General features: G+C 43.0%; 1 protein-coding gene across 1 annotated transcript; it reads left to right on the top strand.

Annotated features, from left to right (window-relative positions):
- Window positions 1–224: 224 nt before the first annotated feature.
- BAG2 (BAG cochaperone 2) lies at window positions 225–12,333 on the top strand. The gene is made up of 3 exons (XM_024576669.2): window positions 225–437; window positions 8,546–8,655; window positions 10,918–12,333. Exons 1-3 carry the CDS (start codon window positions 325–327, stop codon window positions 11,328–11,330), a joined length of 636 nt encoding a protein of 211 aa, XP_024432437.2. The 5' UTR covers window positions 225–324; the 3' UTR covers window positions 11,331–12,333.
- Window positions 12,334–18,399: the final 6,066 nt, after the last annotated feature.

Raw genomic sequence — 18,399 nt, forward strand, 5'->3', positions numbered from 1 at the left:
GGTATCAGGGTCCGAGGGGCACATGGATCCGCGGATCAGCTCAGGACCTCCCCTTCTGCGTCTGCCCCTCTGGGAGGTGTCGGTGGCCGCCGGGGCCGCTCCCCCGCCAGGCCCGGAGCCCCCCAGCTGCGGGCAGCGCGCCTGCCCTTGTTTGGCCACGCGGCAGCGGCAGAACCGGCGCCTCCGGGCACCGCCCCCCCTCCGCGGGCGTCAGAAGGAGGCGGGAGCCGCGCGGTGACGACGCCACCCCCAGCCACCGGAGCTCTCCACTCGCCACCGCCGCCGGAGAGGCCGTGACCTGGCCGTCCCGCCTCAGAGGCTCCCATGGCTCAAGCGAAGATCAACGCGAAGGCCAACGAGGGCCGCTTCTGCCGCTCGTCCTCCATGGCCGACCGCTCCAGCCGCCTGCTGGAGAGCCTGGACCAGCTGGAGCTCAGGTGAGGGCGGCCGGGGGGCACTGCGCCCCGGGACTTGTTTTCCCGGGACACGGTGCGTTGTGTTTGGGTGGGTTTTCCTCGCGTGGGCTGAGAGAAAACGCGTTCTATCTAAGCAGAATCCATGAGCACCTTACTGGCGGCCACGTGGTCCTTTAACAGACCTGAGCGTTCCAGAGCGCAGAAAAATCAGAGAAGATAAAAAGGGACGTCATTTGAGATCAGGGACGGCGACCCTCAGAGTCTACAGAACTTCTGGAACCTTCTGGGTGCCGGGGTATGGTCTTCCCAGATGTTTTCAACTTACTCATTACCAATTGTGCATTTTGAACAGAGGCAGCAGAGGAGCGGTCCTAGATGGGAATGATCAGTTTCTCGGCGCCGAAACACTTGAGAGCAGAACGTTTTAAAAATCCAGGAATGCGTCCGACAGCAAGGGTTAGAGAGGAGGAGGACAAACGGGGCGCTTCTGGGTGAACGGTGGCTTGGCACTTTGTGGAATAAAGACCCTGCAGCCTCCGTTTCCCCCTAATCCTGCATTCAGCCCTCTGGGAGTCTCGGTATTTATGGTGTGACCCTCCTCCAGAGACGCTGTGCTGACACCTTCTTCAGAATGCCAGCTTCAGGATGAGAGAGTCACAGTTTTTCCCTCTTCTCTGAGTACGATTTTATTCAGCAGTGAGGTGCTAGGCTTGTGTAGAATTCCCGGACAAGTCATATTAAATTTTGGAAAGACGTCCTTTAAGGGTGTATGCAAACTTTTACGTATTGTACTTCCTGTAAACGTTTATGTCACTGAAGTTGTGTACATTGTGTGCACGTGTAGTTAAATGACAATCTCATTAAGGCACCCACAGCCCCCTGGAACTACACAGAGTTTTTTCCCATAGTTTTCACCAGGTTCTGGGTGAGCAAAGGAGTATGTGAGCCAAACATTTTAAGCATTGTGTTACCTCCCCACGTGAATACAGCAAAACAAGAAAAGGTGTCTGTTTTCCGAGGCAGCGCATTAATAACCACCGTATATCTTAGCGAATGAGGCATTCATTATCACCACCCCAAGAAAGGAGTCAGAAAAGAGAAATTCTCCACCCACGATGATCTCATGGATGGCAACGGCTAGAGAAACCTGAGCCAAAACCGCTTTCTGGGGTTCTGCTGAGAATGAGAAAAATAGAACAAGAAGAAGTAATGCTTCTCCATTACTTTTCACATTAACGGTTTTACATCAACCCCCAGGGAAAGTGGAGCAAAACTAGAGATCAGTGGCCTCAGATACTTAACGTCCTCTGAAGAATATTTCTTTTTATGTAGCAGTATAACAAGTAGCTCACACACCTCCCTGGATATTTACAGCTTTGAGGGCGTGTTCTCAGCCGTTTCAGAGGTCTTCCTCCCCTAATTAGAAAGAAAGGATTTTTCCGGAAAGGAATGAGGGCTTCCCTCTCCTCCTTCAAACTAAGTCATTGTCCTCAAACTTGAATAAATGCCTCATTTGTGGTAGGCACAAAAGTCAAGTACTCATCTCTGAAAGAAAGCCTCTGGCTTTGAGTATTATTATATTCTAATATTGATTAATATAAAATGAACTCTGATTGCTGTGTACAAATGATTAAACTATCACTTTCTTAATCAACCCTCGAGTTGAGGAGGAAAGACAGATTGTGTTGAACTGTTCGTTGTAAGGACTTACGATTCTCATACGTTCAGACTGTTGTAAGCTTTGTTTCTTTCTTTAAAAAAAGGTAGTATTGACTGAACAGTAAGGATGTGTTTCAGGAAGTAAGTAAAAACAGAAAAATGCAAATGTCAAGTTTATTTGAAACCACATGGGCAAAGTCACACACAGATCACTACACTGTTAAAAACTGGAATTATGCTTAGAAGGGGAATTTTTAAAAGAAAACATGATATATGTAATTTTGCTCGAATAGTTTAATTCTACATTAAGGATGACTAGTAAAGCAGTGATTTAGGTAGAGTTTACATACAGAAGCTTGCATTTACAGTCTCTCATCAATACTAATTTTATACATTGTGGTAGAAACTTCTTTCCTATGAAACTGAAAACAGAATTATGCAAAACATTTTAGGACCTGGCAGTTGAACTGGGTGGTGGGCGCGGCGTTTAACTGCTTTAAGATACTTGGCAACGTTCTGCAAATCAGTAGAGAAACCCCATTTATTTCTAACATGTTACCAGGCCACTGGCCTTTCTTTTTTGATTCCTTCTGAAAAGGTGATCCCTGTGTCTCCTGGTTTTCCTCACCAGTTCTAAATGGTTGTCTGGTTTTTGCACTCATAGTGGCTCAAAATACCTTGCTTAAGTTGTCCTAATTATAAATAATACATGCTAACATTTATTCACTTAATGAGCACTGACTGTATGCCAGGTCCCATGCCTTTGTGGAAGTTGTATTACCTCCATTCTTCTGATGGGAAATTGAAACTTAAAAAGTTAAATGTCTACAGGAAATCCTATAAAGGACACATGACAAAATCAAGGGGGAAAGTGGAGGCGGGGGAGGGAGGTGGGTTTGGCTGGGATGGGGTGGAGGGATGGGGAGAAAATGCAGACAACTGTATTTGAATAACAAAAAATTAAAAAAAAAAATTAAAAAAAAAGTTAAATGTCTTGTTCAAGGTCACATGGCTAGAACCCCAGAAGACTGGCTTTAGAGCTTAATACTTTATTACTAGTTTTCTTAAATATGTTGTATTTTAAAGTGTGGGAAGTATAAGGAAGTATAAGATGATTTTACTGAAAGAGGTGTAAAGTCCATTTAAATTGGTGTTGAACTCAGTAACTATTGAACACCCACTCTGTGCCAGGTCCTAGAAGGCTCTGGACGGTAATGAAGATGGGACATGGGTTGTGGAGAAGAGCACAGGGGAAAGTGACAGGACAGGAGGTTGGCTGCTCACACATTTTCCCACCCTGATCCTACTGGGGCTCCTCCTCCCTCTTATCAGCCATTTGCAGGGGCTTCTGGGGCAGCAGGGAAATGGGGGGTGGGGGAATGAAGGCCGGTGATGTGGATCACTTGTCTGACTGAAAGTTTCCTGTTGCTTAAAGTTCTCTGGGTGTGCCAGGGTCCCAGGAGTCAGACAAGAAGATGGTATCATGGTTAATATTGTATAACAGCCTATAATTTAAAAGAGCACTTTTCATAAACATTGTCATTTGAACCTTACACAGCCCTTTTACTAGGAGGACAGATGGTACCTCTCTCCGAAATGAGGGACCTGCGGTCCCGAGGGACTGTGTGGCTTGCCGAAGGCCATGCTCCTCTCGAGTCTCCTCGCACTCAACACCAGTCCCATTTTCATGCCCGGGTCTCCACAGTGAATGTACTGTAATGTTCTGGTTATGATCAGGAAAACCCTTCAAAACCTTACATTGCCTAAAATATGAGTGGTCATTGTAGTATTCTTTTGATACCAGAGTATTGAATACGAGACAGGACTGTGGTTTTAAGAACCTGTTTTAGACATTATTTCTTTCAAATAAATCCATGATGAGAGCGCTCTCCATTTTCACTCCTTTTTATGAAAACACAAATTCCTGTTACTTGTAAGCCCGAGTTCATAATGGTTAGTATGTAATAAATATCATGAAGCTAATGTTTGCCAGCACCATTGGGGCCCATTACATATAACTCATGTATATATTTTTTAAGGCAATGTTGTTAGTCACTGTATTAAATCCTTCCTCCTCATCTATGAGGAAAACTGAGGCGAGGAGAGTTTCCGTAACTACTCAAGGTGTGAAGAGCTGGCCTGAAAAGCCACTGCAGGGTCCACTGTACCCTGGACTAGCTGACACCGTAGGAGCCGCAGTCTGTGACATCACTGTTGGGTCTCTCCTAAGTCTTCCAATAATTCGTCTTTTGATACCCAGGCTGCAGAGGGTTGTGAGATGCCGGCGACCAGAGCACTAGCTGAACATGAGTGCACTTCAGTTCTGGCCCCCCGCGAATATCCCGATTACAGTCTCTTTTGGTTAAAGCCTGCGTAGTTGTCATTTCATGCAGAGAGCTTTCCAGAAGCACAGCCCAGGCCAGCCTTGATGTGAGTTCCTTCCCAAATTGGACCTGCAGCTGCTTCCAGGATCTCTTAGTAAAAACAGAACTGCCCCTCTCCCCCTGGAAAAGTGCTATCAAATGATGTGTTAAAAAAACTTGGAGGATTAAGTGAGGTGGACCATCCTCACTTAATATTTGTCTAACCAGAGTTCCAGAAGAAAATAATGGCATGCAGGACAGGAAATACTTGAAGATATAACAGCTAAACTAACAATTGTCTAGAACATATGGAAAGGTAGACCAAAAGATTATAGGAGTTGGATTTAAGAATACCAGCAGTCCTGGCTCAGTTAGTTGGAACCTTGTTCCGTACACCAGAAAGTTACGGGTTTGATCCCCAGTCAGGGCACAGACCTTGGGTGCAGTTTCGATCCGCGGTCGGGGCACAGACCTCGGCTGCAGTTTCGGTCCCCAGTCCGGGCACATTTGGGAGGCAGTCGATCGCTGTTTCTCTTTCTCTTTGTCTCTCCCTCTTCCTCTCTAACATCAATTAAAAAACATATCTTCAGGTGAGGATTAAAAAGAAAAAGAATACCAATAGCTGATAAACAGTGCAAATACTACTTAAACAAGCTAAGTAGAGATCTAGGTACAGATTTTTAAAAGAAAAGATGAAAAACACGATGTAGTCCATGCACTAGACAGATGTACAGCAGTGCTGAGCGAGACACAACTGCCTCGAGGAAGAAGGGGGGGAAGTTGGAAAGGGCACGGCTCCTGCTGAAAGGATTGGGTTTTGACAAAAGATCACCAGTAGACAAGCGTCAAGGATAATGTTGCCAACGGCCTGGCTGGTGTGACTCAGTGGATTGAGCCCCAGCCTGTGAACCAAAAAAGTCACTGGTTCAATTCCATACAGGGTACGTGCCTGGGTAGCAGGCCAGGTCCCCAGATGGGGGCTTGTGAGAGGCAACCAGTCGATGTTTCTCTCCCTCTCTTCCTCCCTCCTTTCCCCTCTCTCTAAAAATAAATGAATACTGTTTTTTAAAAGAGTGTTGCTGACAAGAGAATAGCAAATGAAAGGTCAAGGATGCCAGAAACAAAACAAAACAAAAACCCTTGGTTCCAAAGAATGATATTTTACCTCTGCTATTACATGAAAACAAACATAAGAAGTTTGGTAAAAGATGAAATCTGTTTTTCACAGGGAATATGCCCTGTCAATATCTAGCCTAATGGGGGGGGCCCATAAAATTTCCATCCAATTTCCTATATATTTGGTCTCATTTGATGAGAAAATATACTTTTTCATATGACAAGTCATATTTTTTCTAGAGTGTCTCCTTTTAAAGCATTTTTATTAACACCATGTAGCCACTATTGTAACTGTTGTAAATGAAGCCTCTTTTTAGAAAACTTTCAATCCCTTATCATTTTGCATTTCAATACAAACTCAAGTGTTAAAAAATTGATCTCTTTTTTCAGCATTTTATCATTTACCAGTCCATGGTCCATCTGTGTCGTTTAAATACTAGGGTCAGGGTTTGTGTTTTTAGCATAAATATTTCATCTTAGTACCAACTCAGTCTCTTTCGTGCGTACTGGGCCCTAGGTTATCTGTCTGAGAGTTTGCAAATGCGAAATGTGTAGGTACATGATGAATGGCGCTAGAAATAGCCTCATGCTGCATTTTTCTATGTTACTATTTTTTATTGTGTTTTTTAGCCAGATTTGTTACGTAGGAAGATTCTTACCGCTCTTTGACTGGCTCTTACAAACACTAAGTCCATCATATATTTAGCATCTTAATGAATAAAGAGCCCCTGTGACTTTTCTGCTTAGGCGTGCTATTTTGGGGTATAACAGGTGGGTGGCTGTTGGGGAAAAGGCATATGTGTGGTTGGGGTGAGGAGCGGGGGGACCTTTATATGGAGTGGACAGGTGCTAAAACACTGGTGAGATTGTTCCTTCTGTGCCCCCTTAAGGCAGCGCCCAGGATTAGATCTTCCGAGAACTTGTGTTTCTAAGGCCACCTGAGTACTGGGCACGGGTCTGCCGCTGTTTATTTCGGAAGAGCTGGCAGCTTCTTTAGCTGTGGTGTACTCTACAGCCAGAAAGTACCCGGAAACAGAGCGCTTTAAATATACCGGATTTTTTTTTTCTTGCTCTCAAGATTCCACAGCCTAGTCCTTTGGTGACTGGGTATATCCGTGTGTGTGTGTAGTTATAAGGGCGTGAATGTGTATGGTTGGGGGGTTGGGGAAGGTAGTGCTTCTATAGTTTCATCATGTCTCTGTGTCAGAAACTTACAGAGGCATTTGCTTTAAACTTGGGAAAAGGCAAACGCCCTCTCTCACCACCACCATTTAGTACAGTACTGGCGGGCTCTAGTCAGTACTATATAAAGAAAAATAGGAGCTAATGGCATTGAAGAAGAGGAGATAAAAACTATCATTTTATGATCATCAATCCAGAAGGACCAATAGAATCAAAAGACAAACCATTAAAATTAGGTGTCAGTCATGGTTGCTGGTTACAAGATAAACCTAGAAAACAGCATTTCTCTAACCAGAAATAACCAACTAGAAAATATTATTAAAAGCATATTGTTCACAGTAGCAGCAGTATCCACCAAGTATCTAGAACACTCAAGACTACCATTAGGAACACTTCAAACTCTGATAGAATATATAGCAGAGGATCTGAATAAATGGAGACCTAGTGTGCTCTTGCATGGAATGACAATACTACAAAGGTATCAGATTTACCCCGGCTTTGAAAATCCCAGTACACTCTAGAGTTTATACGGAGGAATAAAAGTCTAAATAGCTAAATGTTCTTTAAAGAGGATTAGGGGGCTGTTCCTACCAACTATTAAGGCCTTTTATAAGACCCGTTCTATTTCTTAAAATGGGTGTTTGTGTAACAGCAGTCAAATGGAACAGAGATTTCAGAGGTAGACCATCTACAAATCATTGGGAGAAAGACGGATTTTTGGTAGGTAACATTGGAGAAAATGGTTCACTATTGGGTGAAAAATGAAACATCTAACCTAACTCCATGAAAGGGTGGATTCTAGATGGATTAACATGTAAACATGATAAAGGTAAAATAATAGAGTTAATAGAGGGAAATATAGGTGAACATCTTATGACCTAGGGATGGGGAAGAACCTGAAACCAAATTTGAAAAGCATAAACCATAAGGCAAAATAAAACCAGGAAAAGGTGAATTGGATCACTTCGAAATCAGGGTCTCTGTCCCGTGAAGGACGTCCCCAAGTGCATGTGTGCTAGGACGGGAGGAGACAATATCGTCTGCAGCTAGCGAGGGGTTAGTACCGTGAGTAGGCAAATCAACAAGGGGGCAGCAACACCCGTTTAAGAAAGAAAACAGAAAATAGGCAAAGGCTGTGAACAGGCTTCACTATACTTACCAGACTGGCCACGAGTAGTTACAAAATTGGCAAATGCTGAGTATTGGTAGGGCTGTGGGAGTAGAGGGACGCCTGGGCTTTGCCGCCAGGAGCATGGCCTGCTGGTCTGCCCTTCTAGAAAGCAGTCCCAGTACTGAGTCAGATTGAGGGAACGCGCACCGTGTCTCAGGTTCTGTCCTGGGATGTATCCTCAGGGGGCAGGTAGTCACCGAAGTGTTATTTGCAGTGAGGAATAGCTGAGGGACGAGGTGAGTGCGAATGGAGGTAAAGTCAGGCAGGTGTACACGTGGATAACCGCAGTTACAGCTTCTCCCTCGATGTACAGAGAGGGTCCTGGACGGTTCTTAACAGAATGATGCTGAGTGAAAAAAGAAGCAGCGTAAGATAGAAATTAAAAATATATGAATACACAAATAATATTTTGCAACAAGTAGATAATTACTAAACAGAGTGATTGTCCTATGAGCAGGGAGGAAAATGGGAGTGGGGTAAATGGGTAAAAAAAATTAAAAAATGAGAGTAAAAAATAAAAACGTGTAAGGACATCTTGAAAAGTGTTCCTGATGATCTTTAAACTTGAGTCCAATGATAGAAAGATGGGGAAAAGTAATCTTCCATACAGTGCTGTTGTGTTTTCCCAATTTATACAGGGTGGAAGCTCTAAGAGAAGCAGCAACTGCTATTGAACAAGAGAAAGAAATCCTCCTGGAAATGATCCACAGCATCCAAAACAGCCAGGACATGAGGCAGATCAGCGATGGTGAGAGCTGTTTCCACGTGTGGGGGCTCATCGTTCCACCCTTTAAGGGGTTTTTGATAAGCGTGGGTTGGTGTTCGCCTGGCCTGTGGTGTGAGCGCACCGGGTTTCAGCAGTTACCGTGAGCAGCGGCAGCAGCTGCCACTGTCAGTTTATCAGAAGAGCCACTTACCCAGAGGCCCTCCTTGCCCTGTGCTCCCAGGCCAGGCGGTGCCGGGAGTGACAGCAAAACACCCACAAGTTCCTCTGGCAGAAAAGCTGGCCCCACACAATAAGGCCAAGAATTGACCTCAGGTTCCCCTCCTAACTTCAGTTCTGTGCAAGTTACTGGAATGTAAAAGATGTGAAAGCAGAGGAAAAAGGTGAGAGGGGAAGAGGAGAAAATAAATTATAGACCCAATAAAACCCCATTAATGTAACGAAGAGCTATCATTTTCACACGAACACATGGCTGTCCGTGGGGAACAGGTCACTGGTGATTCGCTTTCACTAGCAATGGACTTCCTAAGTCAGCTCCTTCGGTGCTTCGCAGGGCAAGTAGGGCCCGGCAGCTGGTGTGGTGAGGGTGCGGTCTAATCCGGAGGGCACAGTGGGGCCAGGGTCTAGTCTGTCTCCTCGTCATCCTGGCGAAAGAGCAGTGAATTAGGAAGGAAGTTGCAGAACAGGACAAATGGGAGATTGCAGACTTTTTCATACAAGTAATGAGATGTTGACAGAGCGCCTCCCCCATCATTGCCTCTTCGTGCTGGCTGGCACTCAGGCCGCCGCTGTCTTAAGTTTGTCTCCAGGGGGTGAAGTTTATGGCTAACTCTGAGGCCAGCTTTTCTCCACTTTCATGGCTGTTTTTTCAGCCCAAATTGGGGCATTGTTTCTGATAAACATGCAGAATATGCCGCCCCAAAATATACCTGTTTGGCATAAGGCAATTTTGAGCTGATTATTTTTGAGAAACTGCAGACAGAGAAGCTCTGAAAACAGAGAAGTTATCCTTTTTTGTAAGAGACATTTACATTTCTAAATTTCCATTTGTAAGGATGTCTCCCTCTCTGTTCAGGAAGAGGACTGTAAATCACAAGAAACTCTTCAATGGAGTAGGTACCTACTGTAGTTAAATCTCAGCTGTGTGTACCGAGCTCTTCCTGGTAACCTCCCGTGACTGCTTCCTTCCCTCCCCAGCATCTTCCGTCTTTAGCCGGAGCTGGTGCATCAGGCACTGGCTTGGGCTGTCTCAGACAGTTACTCAGTTTCTCGTGTGTGTGTGAGGCACACATGTTAATAACTTCTATTTTTTTCTTGTTAGTCTTTTATCACAGGTATTCTCAGACAAGAACTCAGATAGAGCGGGAGTTATTTTTTTCTCCCCCACATGAACATCCTTATGGAGAGATCCAGGACCCCTGAGCCCTGCAACTCTAACCAGCATACAGCCCTAGTTACGCTCACTGTTCACTCTGGGTTAAGACGTAATCTCCATCCCAGTTACAAACGCAAACCTGCCCGAACCTTTGCAAACATGACGGCTTGAGAGGTCACCTGGTATTCCGTACATATACACTTTCAGAGACAGACGTTCTACAGCCTCCCTCTACAACCCAGTACGCTTCATCAGTTAAACTTAGATGCTATAGTTTTAACTGTAACACTGAGCAAGTTCATAGCAGAGGTGGTTACTAAAAATAGATGCAGCCACAAATGAATGCTGATGTTCTTGGCATTGTTGGGAGGAAGAAATGTTTCTCTACCTTTATGGGTTCTTTCATCTGGTCTAATTATTAAATTGACATGAGCAGATTAGCAACAGAAAAATAACCAAATTTAACTACATACGTACCTATGGGCACCCCATGTGCAGAGAGAGTCGGAGACCCCATATACACGAGGGGTTGGAGACCGAAGGTAAGAGTCGGTGTCTGTGACTGAGAGCTAAGGAATGACGTGGAGTGCCTGGGGCTTCGGAGGGGAGGAGCGGGGTTTGCAGGGCAGTAAGGAGAGCAGATGTTCAGTTGTTAGAAGTTTGCCCTGCCCTGTGGATAGGCCATACGAGTTATCCCTGGTAGTAACTCTTATTATGAGCAAGACCCCTAATTTAAATTCTTCAGGGTTGAGCTAAGAGTTTCTCATGAACCCTCAGGGTCTCGAGGGCCTTCAGCTCAAAATAATTCACATCCCATTGTAGCACATCTTGGGGAGGCCTGTTCTGACCCCCTTCAACGTATTTAAGGTTATGTCTCATCTTGATTGATATTTTGAACTTTTTATGCTTAGGAGAAAGAGAAGAATTAAATCTGACTGCAAACCGTTTGATGGGACGGACCCTCACCGTTGAAGTTTCGGTGGAAACAATTAGAAACCCTCAGCAGCAAGAGTCCCTCAAGCACGCCACCAGGATTATCGATGAGGTGGTCAGCAAGTTTTTGGATGATCTGGAAAATGCCAGGAGTCACCTGATGTCGCTGTATAGTGCGTGTACGTCTGAGGTGCCACCTGGGCCGGTTGATCAGAAGTTTCAGTCCATAGTAATCGGCTGTGCTCTTGAAGATCAGAAGAAAATTAAGAGACGGTTAGAGACTCTGCTTAGAAATATTGAAAACTCTGACAAGGCCATCAAGCTGTTAGAGCATTCTAAAGGACCCAGTTCCCTAACTCTGCAGCAAAACGCTGAGAGCAGATTTAATTAGTTTTCAAACCTGAGAGCACTTACAAATTATGGTGTAAAAGTGATAAAATACTATTTTAAGTGATAACTAGTACTTTATACCAGGCATATAACCACTCATTTGATACTGAAAGTTGTTTCAGATAATGAAAGTATTCCAGGGTCATCAGTTTTGTGAGTAACATTTAAAAGTAGAAGTATTTTCATTCTCTCCCTGTTTGTTTTAGATTGAATTCTTGTACTAGGAGCTAGCACCCTATCTATGTTTTACAATTCTGCGGATGAATACTTTGCATGTGTGGGGAGGTGAGTGCTCAGCTAGGGCAGAAGAATCACTGTTCTTTCCTGGGCTTTGTCTGGTGTGCAGACACATGGGCACGTGGGGCATTTATTGACTAGACATTTCTTTACACAGCAGCACACACTTGCACACGTCTAGTGTTAGCCAAGCAGTGGGCTCACAGGGGTAAAAGAGATCACACAGTAAAAGCCTTTTCCTGCATTCTCTCAGTCAGTGTTTTTTTTAGACACGTGTCAAATTATTTTGAACTTAAAGATTTATGCATCTCATCTGAATGTATTTCTCGATATACATGAAAACATGACAAATGTGAGAAAATTCACATCTGATCTTACCACTGTGAACAACTGTATATCCACTTCGTTTTTCCAAATGCATCTCTAAACTTTTAATCATTATGTAAGTACAGTGTTGTATGTAACTTGCCTTTAAAGAAAAATGCTGCTCTCAAGTCTGCTTAAACTGTCCACTTTCCAACCTCTGACTTACCCAGTCTCCTTACTAGACACTTAGGTTGTTGCCCACTTGTTGCTATTACTGCAACATACTAATGTACATAGATCATTTTCCTTCTTTCGTTTTTGATTTTCTTTGTATAAACCCCCAGCTGGGCCAAAGGGTATATACATTTTCATGGCCTAAGGTATTTCCAGTTTTGTGTGTGTATGTAATTACATCAATTTATACTGTTTTCAGTGATTAAAATGTAGCCATTGCACTGAAATCTTTCTAGCATTGAGCATTTTTTTCTAACAAGATAATGAAAACACCTTTGGTTTGTATTTTGTTTGCTAATAAGGTTGCCTAGTATATTAATTATTCTTTTATTTGTAACAAATGAAGCAACTGTAGAATACTCTTATTTATTATTAGTGTTATCGATACACAAAGCCCTCCGCTTTCTCAAATACTGCTGCAAAACCCAAGTATTTCAGACTTGATTTTTATTAGAACACAAGAATTCTTTCACACTGAAAAAAAAATTAGGATCTTGGGGTCCGGGGGAGAGATGGGGGGGAAGTGTAGACAACTGTACTTGAATATCAATTTAAAAGAAGTTAAGATCTAGATTTTTATTTATATCAATGTATACTTTTATATACATTAACAATGAAAACAACTGGTTTGTTTTCTGGACAAAAATGCCCAGTCAGCCTCTCTTCATTAAAAGCAGTTACAGTCTAAGGACATTCACTGTGGCTTTAATGGCCGGCCCCAGGTCCGCCTCACGTAAATCCTTCCTTTTCACTGGAAATTTATTTGTCATTGATAACTGTGGCAAAGCCTCTCCATTTGTCAGATTCTAATTCGCTGTTATCAGGCTTCCTGTCAGATAAAGATGTTTTTGTGCCATCTATTTCTTTATCAGCTTTTTGAAAATTAAACAGATGACCCAGTTTGCCTCAAGTCCTCAAGGACTGTCAGCATCTGTACATCCCTTCCATTCAGTGAAGTACTCCCCCCTCCCCACTGACTCCTTGTCAGCCCTGGACATTACAAAATATTCCAGCTCTGCCTCCTCAACCTTTGTATTCTTTGCATTGTCTTTGGCTCGCTTTTTGCAGGGAAGTGTATTAGAGGTTATTCCTTATCACAGACCTACCATCTCCAAGCCGCTTAGGTCCCTGGTCTGCTGGCCTCCAGCCCTCTGTACCTCCAACTTGAGCCATATTCAGGGGGCACTGACCTCAGTGTGTTGGTTCTTATTTAAGAATGGAAAACTCATCTTTTATAAAGGACCCTAAGGGAATTCAGAGGAAGTTTTGTCTATGTTGATATATTCCCCAATGAAGAGATAAGGACACCCATGCAGTGTACGATTGTAGGACAGCCCTTTTGCCATCCCTCCTGAGCACTGCTTCCCCGTGGTTTCTGTCCCCACCCTAGCTCTTCCTGGGTAGTAAGCAAGCAGGAGCTGCAGAGGAGCTGACAAGAGCGCTCAGTGCTGTGCATTAGCTGCGAATGACACTGCTGCCTGGTTAGAAACCTGTCAGGTGTAGAAGTGACCCTCCTGCTATTTTAATATAGGAATCCCCTGACAGTGAAAAAAAAAATCCCTAAATGTGAACCACTGGCTTCCAGCTGTGCTTCCCTCCCAGTACCGTATTGCATCCTCTAGGGGGCACCATTCACACTGCATTCTACATGAATGGCGTCCTCCCTTTAATTTAATGAAACATTATTAGCCAAGTGAGGCATTATGCAGGACACAATGAGCACGGGCATGACCCTTTGTATTGCAGCTCGGTCCAGTACCCTGACTCAGATTTCACCCTAAAAAGGTGATCAACAAGAGCACTCTGCTTCAACATTTTAAAACTGGAAAACATGAGAGAACATCACCACCACTGAAAAGCAGAGGAAGGACCTGGCAAACAAGATTACATGCAGTGATTTTTAACTAGGAAACATCCATGCGTTTGTCCCTTAAACATTACTGTGATAAACAATTAATTTTGGAGTGCATATACATGATAATGCTATTTTTGAAAGCTGTATTTTACAATTATTCCAAAACAAAAATGGAAAGTCAAAGAGCCAAGAGTTTTGGAAAAGGCAAGACGAGGACAGTAGTAAGCTTGAGCTGCTTTTTGTGTCTATTCACACAACAAGCAAACAAAATGAAATGGACCTTCTGCTTAGGGATGTTGTAACGGGGGGTTTGTAACAGTGTCCAGAACTTGCGGTGTCCCAGAATATAGGATATCCTCCCCCCACACAAGTGTGGCTGGGGGATACGACCCATGGAGCAGGGCCATTGAGAGTTATTGTGCATATCAGCAACAGCAAGGTAGCTTCATACCTGATAGGCAAGACCAGTTATTTTGCATACCAACAAGTTTAGCTAGGGAGATGGGCATGACTTTGACTTGTGATGTAACTGGGAGGCAGCTACGCTTACAGCGCCTTCCTGACAGCTCAGAGTGGTTCACTCCACGCCTGCCCGGAATATGGCACCAAGGCAAAAAATGCGGGAGTGCTGGCAGGTGTAGCCAGTTGTGGGAGGAGTCGGAAATGCTGTTACAGAGGAAGACTGGCACCGGGATTTTAATCCAGGGGCAGCAGCCATGCTGGAGCTTAACCACATGGTTTTGGGAGCAGAGAGGGGGCTCCCTCGACCGCGCAGCTTAGGAAGCAGGAAAGCAAGATGTAGCAGCTACGCAGAGCTCTCAACAGTTCGGAAGGATGCAGAAGGATTCCGTGGCTCACTCTGAGGATGCGGTTTTGGCTGAAGAATGGGAGCCTAGCCAAGTTACAGACTTCTACTCTCTTTTTCCTGAGGTACGGTACCAGTGACTGGCCTGACTGGACAAAGGGGGGAAGGGAGGGCAGTGTGAATGTTTGTGGGTGTTTTAAAGGAACTTTGGGATTTTTAACAGCAACATTCTGCCATCACTCTGAACCTGTGTAACTTTTGAATGAATAGTTCCTTTCACCAGACTCTGGCATTGAGAGTCACAATTCCTCACACCTGGCAGCAGGCAGCGAACCCACAGTAACAGAAAGACCCCAGGAGAGGGGGCTTGTTTCGGTAACAGTACCTTGGCCCCGCCACAAGTCCACTAGGTAGCCACATGACCACATTCTTCGGTTTTCAGTCATGAGCTAAGAGTAAACAACTTGAACTGGACCACGCGAATCTTTTGATTACCCACCACAAACCTCTAAAGGTAGCAAACATGCTTCCTGTGCATGCAGTGGGCATTCACTCCCGCTTGGTGAGGGCTGACTTCAGTATCTAGTCCAGCTTTATGTTAACACACCTTAATCAGGGGTGACCAGAACAGCTTACATAGGGCACAGTCTGTGTAGGAATTTGACAAAGGTGTCAGAAAAGATAGAAAAACCTGGAGTTGGAAAACTGCCGTAGCATCTGGATCTAGGGAGTATTATAAATACATCTCCAAATGTAATTGTTATACCGCAGGACTGAAGATGACGCAAGGCCTCAGACAACAGAACACACAGAGGCCATTAGCTGCTGCAGGAGACCTGGCACAAGCTTCCAACCTCTTCTCCTGCCAGCAGAGGGCCCCGTGCACATCCCTGCCCTCCCAGCTGTAAAATGGGGGTGATAATGCTTCTGTGAGTTACTTTAAATAAGATACACACCAGCATGCAAGGTATTTAGCATAGTGGCCAATTGAAAGCACCTGTTAAATACAGTCATTCCTTGGTACTTGCCTTCAGACCTCGTCAAACCCCTGTACTGGTTGCATTTTAACGAGAAAAAAATGTTTCAGCACTTCGCTTGCTTGGGACTAGTCTCACTTGCTACAACTTGTATGAGTCACGATGTCACCCCGCGAGAGAAAATACTTCATCGCATGTCGCTTGTTTGGTGCCCATCATGAGTTTTGGAACGAATTAACAAGTACTGAGGTACCACTGTAATTATATTTTGTACCACAGGACGAAGTAAATGTATTATTGGGGCAGGGGGTAAAAGGGTCAAAAGTAGATGAAACAACTTTTAAAACGGACTCATACTGATAAATTAGAATAGAAACTTAGTGTCCAAGGCAAAATTACTTAAAAACCAGTGCTACTAATATCCACTATCAACAAAATAAGTATGCTAAATACTGGCACAGCGAGCATCTGAAATGTGAAATGTTTTTAAGTTGTTTTGATTTTTGAAGAAGTCACATTAATACCTTTTACAATTTGGTTCCACACTGGTGACACATATCACACAAAATTCAAGCTTTTTGATGATCGGAATTCATCTTTCATGAAATTTTTATTAAGTAGTATATTTTAAATTAATCTCAAGGGCATAGCTGCAACCCAATAGCAATACATACAAGTGGTATTCCATCCAAATTTACAAAAGCATTATTTAGTAGTAACAAAAATAGGAGTTGAGCTTTCCTTTTAATACAAAGTTTTATTTTTGAGACAATTTACCAACATCCTAATATAGATATTTCAAGAAAGAGAAGAATAGTAGTAGTAATAAAGATTATTACAGCTAAACCATCCAATCTCCTGGGAGTAAGGTAAATTGGACATTTCAGAGTCCACTGTCATTTTAAGTATTTTCTCTTAGCAAATAAATTCACTTACATGATAGGCTTACATGTTTTAGGGTGAAAACCTAAAGAGTGGGAACAGCACACATGATGTTCATAATTGTAACTAAAAGTTAAAACTGAATAAATTTACCCGCTCATTAGATTCTGTAGCGTGGGGCAAATTTTTACAGTTCATTTTATTTACAGTTCATTTTGTCTTCAGATATGCAGTAATGGGAGCACTTTAGCAAATTACCAGTAACTATTTCAAAGGTTTTGAAAAGGGTTCTATCCAATTAACATTTTATAATAAAGTAGTGCACTTTTTTTAAGTTAGGACATTAGGTCCTGAGGCCAACTCTCCTTTCTGAGATCTTCAGAAAAGACCGCGGTCCCTAGAAGCCCCAGGCTCAGCGGAGTGCGCTGACGAGTGCTCTCTAAGCACCACATCGCCGACTTCGGAAGCAACCATCTGACTTCACCCCACGGTGAGGAAAGGTGTCCATCCTCCTTTTGGTGGTGTTAGTTTTACTTTATTTTGAAAAACTACACGAATGCTATTAACTTTGGGCAGATGAAAAGAAAACCATTTAGCCTGGTTTTATTTAACTATATCGCTTTGCATGGGCTATTATGTACACTATTTTATTTAATAGGCAGTTTGAAAGAGGGAAAAGGAAACCTCAGGAACTTTGATATAAGGCAAAGAGCTATATTACAGAGCAATATGTCTGTTTGCTAAAAATCAGCTGTAACGTAAAAAAAATACATAAGAATGCCAATTCACAACACCCTGGAGCTTTAGACAAGTTTTCTTCAGCGACCATGGTTCACTGGAAATTAACAGTAAAGTTATTTAAAAGAATTAAGGGTCTCAGGGGGAAAAACTAATGTCAATTTAGGTTTCAGAATTAATTAAATTGCGATGTATTTAACATCATCACTAGTGGCTGATTTTCAGGCCTACTTAATTATTTAAAATGATTAATTATGGTTAGATTTAAAATACAGAAGTGCAAATTAAAATTTCAAATGTGTTACAAAGATTTTTCTTCAGTTCTTGCAAGAAATGACAAAACTAAGTACATAAAATTATATTACAAATATCAGGGGAACTGCAACCATCAGAGATTACATTTTTTATATAGAACAGTAACAAAGTTTTACCAACACACATTTAATTAACATGAAATACAACTACAACGTATTACATAATGTGATTTTTCTGCTACTTAAAACCAAAAAACTGACTCAAAATCTATTTTGTGCAACAGTTAGACTATATTTGGAGAGAGTAGGAAAGCAAAGACGATCACTAGCAGGTGTGCGTTGTTGGGAGCGGGGTGCTGCCTGGTACCTACCCCACTGCCGGCAACGGGAGTGGTGACAACCGGTGACATAAAAATAAACATTTCACATCACTCTGCAGTGTACAGTGCCAGGTTACTTCAATATGATGAAAAGCAAACATCCACTCTTGACTTAACAAAGACATGCCCCAGAGAATTCTATTAGGTCCTTAGCATTAATCTGGACGGGGGATGGAAGAGGTGCAGATGGAGGACTTAAGACAAAAAAGAGACAACATACAAAAGGAATATATAAAATATTACGCATTTAGTACAAATAATGAAAAAGGGCTTTACAGCACACTTTCCAAGGAAAGTTATTTTGACATATTCCAAAATCCTGTAAAAACCAGGCATGTTGCAAGGGGTCAAAAACAAAATCACTGGTAACCGATAATTAGTTTTAACAGAGTTCATGCAAAT

This window comes from Desmodus rotundus, chromosome 11, assembly GCF_022682495.2.
Source record: "Desmodus rotundus isolate HL8 chromosome 11, HLdesRot8A.1, whole genome shotgun sequence".
NCBI lineage: Eukaryota > Metazoa > Chordata > Mammalia > Chiroptera > Phyllostomidae > Desmodus > Desmodus rotundus.